Genomic DNA, 9,067 nt, shown 5'->3' on the forward strand with positions numbered 1-9,067 from the left:
ACACAACATTACATCTGTGGGTTTATTTGGTGTCCTTTACTATATATAGAAGCAGCAGGACATATGCCTTGTTTCTATCTATAAAGGAAGCCTTGTGAGAGGTTTCTCTTGGGTAAGAGCTTGTGAGGGAAGAAAACAGATCATTGTGTGCTTTTTAAAAGACTTTTGGAAAGTAGCATGCATGCTTTATTGCATTGCTATTAATGAGACACTATTAGAAAAGGCAACTTGCAGCCAACTGCAAACAATCAAACAACATTTAACTTGAGAAATATTGCTTCCCTCTGTTTCTGGCATCTGCCCAAATTGCAAATTTAGCAAAAGTTGCCTGGTTTGCATGGAATTTGGTGCCAACATGGCAATTAATAAATGTCAGCATGAATAAATCTTCCAAAATGGCTGTACAAAATCTTGGCAGTGTTTCACAAGGAAAACTCTGTTATTTTAACCACCTGTTGCTCTAAGAGCGAAAAGGGAAGCCGCTACGACAAGACTGCCTTCCTTCTTAAATCAGCACCTACAGCTGCCAAAACATTTCCATCCTTCCCCCTCGATTAACTCAGCCAAGCCCTCAGAAACGCTGCCAAGCGTAGAAAGCACGCTAATGACAATAAATAATAAATTAGTTTGGATACTTATGCATTGTAATTTGGCTAATCGCTCATGCAGTCTTCGCTCCGGCTTGCCGCAGCACGGCCCTAAACTAAGCTGCTTTAATTCACACAACACATAAATGTGATCAGATGAAGAGTAAGACACTCACCGGAGGACCTGGATCCCCTTTCAGACCATCAGAGCTGTCGTATTCAAGGAAATAGTCTCCTTCCTCTAATCCATAGTCGTATCCGTATCCATCCGAATCTCCTGGGTCGTATGGTTGTTCCTCATCGTCCTCTGGCGAGTGTTCCTGATGACTGTGGTGGTGGTGGGGTTGCCTGTACAACGTCGCCCCGTTCACTTTCAGCTGGGTCTCGATCAGATCATCGCTGGGCTGTTGTGGACCACTGGTGTTCCTCACACCAGACTCTTTGGTACGGCTCTGCCTGTGAAGAGGTATCAGGTCTGGGGTAGCCCGAGTAGCACGGGGTCTTGCTGGTAACCGCTGATGATCCTCTGTGTCATTCTCGCCTTGATGTTCTCCCTCGTGTAAAAGCATGGTGGTGGTAGTCCTTGGTGTAAGATCCTGTAATCGATTTGAAGGTGAACTGGCAGGCCTAATAGTTCTGGCGCTCAACTTATCCCAAAAAGAAACCCCTGTTGAGGGAAACTGATCTAAAAGAGTGCCTAGACTGGGACTGGTGACCTTCGCTAAAAGTTTGGCTGAGTTTGGTGTCTGTGATTCTAAAGGGGCAGAAGATGCAGCAGGGGTTGTCGCAGGGGATGCTGCAGAGGGGGACACTACATTGGGTGATAATACAGAGGGGGATGATACAGAGGGGGATGCTACAGAGGGGGATGCTGAGGGGAACAGGGACATGGGGCTTGCTGTCAAGTGCGATCGGAAAGTGTCTGCCAGTCTGCAGTGTTTTTTAACATAGTCGCAGTAATGCGTCGCGACCTGCGCTGATGGATAGATCTCCAGCTGGCACAAAGAGCCTTCGAACTGCGGTGCTCTGGAGCTCATCCTCCCGACGGCCACCCGTCCGTCTAAGCCCACACTTCGTGGTCTGGTGAGCGTCTCCTCGCTGTATTGTAGGCCCCCGCAGTGGGCGTAGAAGGACACAGAACGTGGGCGCACCCCAACTGCAAACGAGTGCCACCGTCCGTCCTGGGCCTCGTAGTTAAAGTAGACAGACGCCTTCTCGCCGGTGTACACCACCACCCGACCGGGCAGCAGCTGCAAGCCGAACTGCAGCCGGTCGGCACTGTCCCACACACTGAACAGGAAGGCATTCCTGGCTCGCTCTGAGATGAGACTCACTATAAGGGAGAATTCCTCCTCCACACCTGCCGGGAGAAGACCCGCCACAGGCGCCTCAATGACGGTGTCTTGCCCCAGAGTCACCCCAACCCCAGGGGGCAGGATTGAGAAAGAGAGGACAGGGAGTAAGGGAACGAGGGACGGAGAGTCTGTGGAAGAGCTCACCCAGGATGAGTGTCCGGCATCTCTGAGACTGGACAGGCCCAGCTGGAGAATAAGATCTACACCTGAGATAGATAGACAGAGAAAGATATAAAAAAAGAGTAGTTTAAGGTCAAATAGGTATTTGATCTTTACACACTGAACCACTTACAAGGCAAGAAAAACACTGGGCCCAGAGTCACTGGGCTAGAAGCACGATTTCAATTGTCTGTAGCGTAAATAATCCCTGCCTTTTTGGCCAGAGTTCTCCTCAATATGCTTTGGTATCTGCTGTGCTGACATCACAGTTTACCCAGAAGGCCTCGCATGCAGCCATTAGGAGCAGCTGGGGTCCAGATGAAGGAATGAGGAGGAGAGAGTAAAGGAGGAGTAGAGGGTAAAAGAGGGGGAGAGGAGAAGTTCTCGGGCTGGAGCTGGTAAGCTTGCTGTTTGAAGAAAGGTTTTTGTACACAGTTACTTGTTTAAAACAATATCTGTCTTCCCTTTAGTTAGACATAAGTAGCAACTAGCAAGTCAAACTTACTCAGAAACACTTCTTCTTACAAAATGTGCTATTTAAGGATTCTAATCTAATCTAGAACCAGGCAAGACTCACTTGATCCTATATCTGCTCTTTAATAAGACATTTGCAGGGTCAGAATCATGTTGCTGCTAAAAAGACAGAAAACAACAACAACAGCTTCAGTCATGATGCATGTTAAGAAACAGACTGAAATCAGCTACCGAAAAGTATCACTGACAAGTATCAGATGACAAGATAAATACATTTATGTCAGTTAAAGAAAGTTAGTACTTTACTTTACAAACAGCAGCCCAAACCGACTGCAAGCAACATCCAAGTCTACCAATGAAGCAGCCTGTGGTGGGCTACAGACAGCAGCTGGGAGCTGGATTAAGAGGGGGCAGACAAGATTAAGAAGATTCATGATTTCCATTTCTCCAAAGCAGCTGAACTGTAAATCTATGAACATCTGAATCCAGGCTGTCTCAGATTATGAACTGCAGGAAACTTGTTTTTACCACTGACTGTGAAGTGTTGAAGGACAGGGAGAGAATGACTCAGCACTACAGAAACTACAGAACCCTTAACAGCTGTATAATTACAAAAATGAAGTTTCAACATGTTCATAGTTTGGACTCCAAGTGGTCCGGTGGACTAAAGCGCTGTCACTATGATCGGTAGATCGCTGGTTTGAATCCCGTTCATGTAGCCTGCCATCAGCTGGGCCTGAGAGAGCACCATTGGCCTTGCTCTCTTTGGGTGGCTAGATGGCGCTCTCTCCCCACATAACTCCAAAGGTGATTCCGCATTCCGCACAAGCATCTGTGAGCTGATGTATCGGAGCTGAGTCGCTGCGGTTTGTCAAAGTTGCTGAGTCGATTCCCAGCACTTAAAAAATTGGGCATTTTTAACATCAGTTCCCACAACTTCAAGCATCCCAACCCTTGTTCCAGCCAAATCTTACATGGCTCTTAATCTAAAAACCCTTAAATCACTCCAAAGGGTGATGTCAATCAGCACAAGGCAAAGCCGTTGTGCTTTCCTCTGAGTGTGCGGTGATGCTACTCGGCGATGCTGCATCAGCAGCAGTTCAAAAATAGACGGTGACTGACTTCACATGCATCAAAGGAGGCATGTGCTAGTCTTCACCCTCCTGGTGTTGGGGCATTAGTAGTGATAGGGGGAGTCCTAATGCATGGGTTGGATAACTGACCTTGTTAATTGTAGATTAGATCACTATCATGTCATTCAACAATACTAAAACCAAATATGGGTGAATAGTTCTATAGATAGTCTCATTTCACAGTAATAAGTAGGAAATGTAAGTGACCCAGGCTGTAATTGTGACTGTTTGTATGGCACTAGAATTAATTAAAGACAGGATTCCCAAAGTGCATTTTAGAACTAGTCAATTTCCTATCCGCTAAAAGATGCTGGAAACTTGAGCAATCATGAGATGCCCTGTGATTCCTACCCCTACACTGTAGAGATGTGCAGTGCAGTTACAAATGAACACTTAGTTGATACTGACAACTAATTTTTAGAATCGACAGAATCGATTATGTTGACTAATCGTTACACCCCTGGTGGCTTGCTGTGCTTTGTATCAACAGGCAGGAAACAGATACGTTTTTGAGCATCTTTAGCATGTCAGCACAGGGATCCCAAAGGTCCAACAGCAGGAGAAGGCATTTCCAAAGACACTGGTTTCCTCAGATAAATCTGTCTTTCGTTCATGCTCCCTTACTCTCTTTTCAACCCCTGTGTTTTTCCTTTTCTCACAGAAAATCTATTCTGGTTTTGTGATTTGGCAAAAACAGTGGAGAACAGAGACTAAAATTCTTACTCACGTTTTGAAGAAAGCACTCTGTATTCTGTCTCTCTTTGTATCTGTATTCTGTTGCTAAAGGAAACCCAAAGGATCAGGTTTGTACACTCGTCATCACCAGAAGGAAGTGTGGGATTGTAATGCTATTCAGAACTAAGATCAAAGTTTGCAGGAACAAAAAATGATTGTAAATTTAGACTGATATGGGAAATATTTTTGTTAGCTACTCATACAGAAATAGTGTACAAAAAATGGAGTTCTAGAGGTTCCTAATGGAGTCCAGCATTATCAATATTATCCATTTCATAAGCACCTCAAACTACAGAACCCTTAACAGCTGTTTAATTACAAAACGAAGTTTAAACATGTTCATAGTTTGGACTCCAAGTGGTCAGGTGGACTAAAGCGCTGTCACTATAATCGGGAGATCGCTGGTTCGAATCCCGTTCATGTAGCTTGCCATCAGGAAACCCAAAGAATCAGGTTTATACACTCGTCATTAAAGCAACAGCTCCACCAGAAGGAAGCGTGGGATTGTAATGTTATTCAGAACTAAGATAAATGTTTGCAGGAACAATAAATGATTGTACATTTAGACTGATATGGGAAATAATTTTGGAGTTAGTTTGAGTTGTAGAGGTTCCTAATGGAGTCCTGTGATAATCCATCCCATGCAGCTCCAATATTCTCACACAGTTCCTGCAGATTGTACGGTAGGTTTAAAGTGTTGATAGAGCGTCCAATAGCATCCCACACATTTTAAATCAGGGACAGGTCTGGAGATGTGTCTGACCATGGTGAAGCTTCTGTGTTTTTTAGGCAAGCTCTTGAAATAGCATTTTGGTGCTGGCTGAACTTGAACATGTATTCTTTGATTGTATCAAACAAGATAAAAAGAATGGCAGTGGGTACAGGTCAGTATTAAGTCTTGGGTGAGAGGACCAACCAATCCTTGTGTGTCAAGGCACCATTTTCAGCGACAAGGTCAGTGGTTTGTTGTAAAGTTTCACACGTCCAAGAAGGCCTGGTGTCATGGTGTAGGGTGCCACCAATGAGGTTCTGCCACCAGTGGTCCTACTTTTCTGAGAACACACTCCTTTGCGTCATTTCAACACAACAATGCTCATCTACACCCTGCTGCCATCTCAAGAGCTTGTCTTGAAGACAAAGATGCTGTGCCCTGGCCATGTGTGGGTTGCTATTGGACACTCTATCATCAACACTTCACCCCTACTGCACAATCTGCAGAAACTGTGTGAGAATAATCAAGCTGCATGGGATGGATTATCACAGGACTCAGGACATACACATTACACTCTACGCCTGTATGTGTAGCCATTTTATCTATGTAATCTTTTGTCTCCCTAATGAATAGTATTGCAACCTGACACTTAATTATGGGTGAAACTAGTTATTGGACAATGAGTGACTTCTGGACATAAGCATCTGTACACTGGTTCTATAACTGAACAAGTCATTGTCCAGAGACCAGCCAGACCTGACTTTCTCCACACCGTCCATAAATAAGCTTAAGAATTCAGAGCTTCTCAACTGACACAAAGCTCATCACTCTGCTGTTGCAACTCACAGGCACAATCTTGCTCCACAGATGGTGATTCTCCTTTAAAACGTTTCACGGTTTGGGGGGCAAGCACAATCCGTGTCTGGAAAAGTGACACTCCAGTGGTAATCCAAACAACAGGTGGAATGACTGTTACCTTAATCTTTCTTTACACGGAGAGGGATTTTCACTTTGGGAGACTGAGGTCAGTTCAGGACAGAATAAAGTGTTTACAGTCCACAAGACAGCGGGTGGACAAAGTTCTGCGAGTAAGCCGACTCCCGTCTTTATTGGGGCGCTTCTCCATGTCCAATTACCAATGAAGACTTGCCAGGTTATTTGCATGTTACGTTAATAGCAATGTCATAAAGTCCTCTTCCTTTTTTTTTTAACATCAGTTCCCACAACCTCCACAACTTCAAAGCATCCCGACCCTTGTTCCAGCCAGATCTCGCACGGGCCTTAACCTGAACCCTAACCTTAGTTACAGGTCAAATGGAACAACCAATAACTTCTCAGAGCCTTGACTCCACAGCCAGGCAGGGCATTAAAGAGAAACCATGCGTCCTGGCGGCCATCTATAAACGTCGCTTCCACTTAGAGCAGGGGTATCCAAACTACATTTGCAGCCCGTTTCCTGTTTAGGAGCGGCCCGCGAGGTATTTTAGAAATAGAATGAAAGTTGGCCCGCTGTTAAGTAGGTTTTTATAATGTAAGATTCAAAGTTGGAATGCTAGGTGTCAGAAACGGGCCAAAGAGTTTAAAAGCCGAGAGGGTGCGCATTTCTAGCGCAGAAAAAACGAGAATGAGTGTCTAAAGATGATGATCATTATAAACATCACTTCCACCCAGCCCTGGGGGGATCCTCCCCCTCTCTCTGACTCAGCCAGGCGAGATCTGAGGTATCAAGCTTTACAGCTGGTGACCATCTGACTGGGCTGACTGGGCGATTGTTAGCATCCCGCAAAGTGCTCCTATGTGATTGTCCAGGACATGCAGGACATCATCTTCCCTCTGAAGTGTCTGGGGTAACAAATGTAATGTGTATGACCCTCAAAGGGGAAAACAGCAATGAGGTCACCATGCCCTGCACCTACCAGAACACAAACACTATCTCTACTACCATCGACATCACACCTACTTTAACATGTATTTAGCTTCTCTTTCTAATAACTACATCATTTACACATAATGTAATAGTAAAATTACTCTGATTCCAAAACAGTTGCAGTGTCCATGCAGTAATTTCCAGTAAAGTTCCTTGTTCCTTACACACAGGAATTTCTACAGATTCTCTTAAACCTTTAGTAATACTATGGGATGTAGATGCTAGAAGTCCAAAAGTGTTTGAAACATCTTTCTTAAGTTGTTCCATCATTTTTACACAGTTTTTTTTGGTACCACTTTAACCCTTGTGTGGTGTTCATATTTTTGTTACTCCTTTACTTTGTTACTTGTGTTTAATTCAGCAAAATTAAGCAATTTTACATTAAAATGCTTTACACATGCTCGCTTCACCTGAATTGCAAGCAATATAAACAGCTTACATGGTTAATATTTGCCCTTTACCTTTCTTATGTTACATTTCTTTCAAAAAGTGCTACTCTTTTTTTTATTAGTTTTTTAATAAAATGTAAAAGAAAATGAATTAAAATGAAGATATGAGTGGAAAATTTGTTTAGTTTCAAATTTACAAATGAAGCAATGTTTATTAGCCCTTGGCCAAATATACTGTATGTAATATAAATGTGTAAGGGGGGAGGGGGGTGTACAGTGTGTGTTTATCGAAAATGTGTTTTGATATTTGATTTTTTTTCACAAAAAAATGAGCCAATGCCAATGAGTTTGAGTTAGAAAAAATATTTTTTTAGTATCATTTGATGAAAAATGAAAACGGGTCCCAAAGACCCGAACACCACACAAGGGTTAAAATAAGACTACCTTTACAAAGGGTTTATAAATGGTTTACAATTAAAAAAAAGTTTATTAACGGTTACTAATTAGGTGGTAAATGCCTGTTGTAAAAATCATTAATAATCAGTTATAACACATACGTAGAAAGGGCATTACTGACCTGTTGTTTGCCAAATAGTAGGGGTGTGACGAGACACTAATACCACGAGACGAGACGAGACACGACATTGGGTTCACGATAACGAGATGAGACGAGATTTAAAAATAAAATTTTAAAGAATTTACAAAATCATATACCGCAAACTTAACAGACTGGTTTCTCTCACACATTGATTCTATAAGGAATAGAAATAAGAATAAAAAATAAAAATACAACTTTTCTAGGTCTTATATAGTGCAAACAATAAGTGCAAACCACAACCAGTCATATTAAGCCTATAGTTTGTGAATTTCTCTCCTAAATCTCTTGTAATTTAACTATTCATAACCATAACCAGTCATATTAAGTCTAGGCTTGAAGTGCAAACAGAGACAGAACATTTTTTTAAATACAGTACAGAGCTAAGGGATTAGTACAACTGTCTATGGAACAGTCACGTGTAGAATTTACTTACAGTATTTACATATGGTTTGTGTCTTGTTGGTCACTCTGTTATCGTTTATTGTTTCCACTGGAGCCAAAATGCAGCCAGACATACAACTTAAAAGTAGCAGAAACAACTTCTACGTTTACATTAATCCCCTGTCTCTCTGTCGCGCTCGGCGTGACTAGTTTCCGCCCGTTCTCGTTTTTCCGCCCGTTGTCGGGCTCCCCATCTCCTTATAAAGGCGTTTTTTTCATGGCCGCGGTACTGCGACCCTGAAAACACGGGTTCGATCCCGCGTGAGGAGCGGTTTGTTTGTTTATTTATTTTTTTTCCTTACCGCGTCTGCACAGATCTGATTGACTGAGGAGAGCGTTTGGTGATCTTACCCCACACGTGATTGGTCTGTGAGTTTACTGCGCCGCACAATTAAATCCTTCTCAGTAGTTTATCGGTTTGGGTCCGCATTGGACGACGTTTGGGTCCGGACCGCGGTCCGCCCATTTTCCTCTTCTGCTGATAGCTGCTCTCACACTCGCTGCTACTGGGTTGCCAGATCCCTCTTAAAAAGTCCACATTAAACTGTTTTTTTTTT

General features: G+C 43.2%; 1 protein-coding gene across 1 annotated transcript in view; it reads right to left on the bottom strand.

Annotated features, from left to right (window-relative positions):
- Positions 1–9,067, bottom strand: part of LOC103023419 (collagen alpha-1(XXIV) chain) — a 193,438-nt gene that overhangs the window by 163,409 nt on the left and 20,962 nt on the right. The window contains exon 3 of the mRNA XM_022677290.2: positions 764–2,148. Coding sequence (XP_022533011.2) covers positions 764–2,148 — 1,385 coding nt within the window. The remainder of the gene's footprint in view (positions 1–763; positions 2,149–9,067) is intronic.

This window comes from Astyanax mexicanus, chromosome 13 (genome assembly GCF_023375975.1).
Source record: "Astyanax mexicanus isolate ESR-SI-001 chromosome 13, AstMex3_surface, whole genome shotgun sequence".
NCBI lineage: Eukaryota > Metazoa > Chordata > Actinopteri > Characiformes > Acestrorhamphidae > Astyanax > Astyanax mexicanus.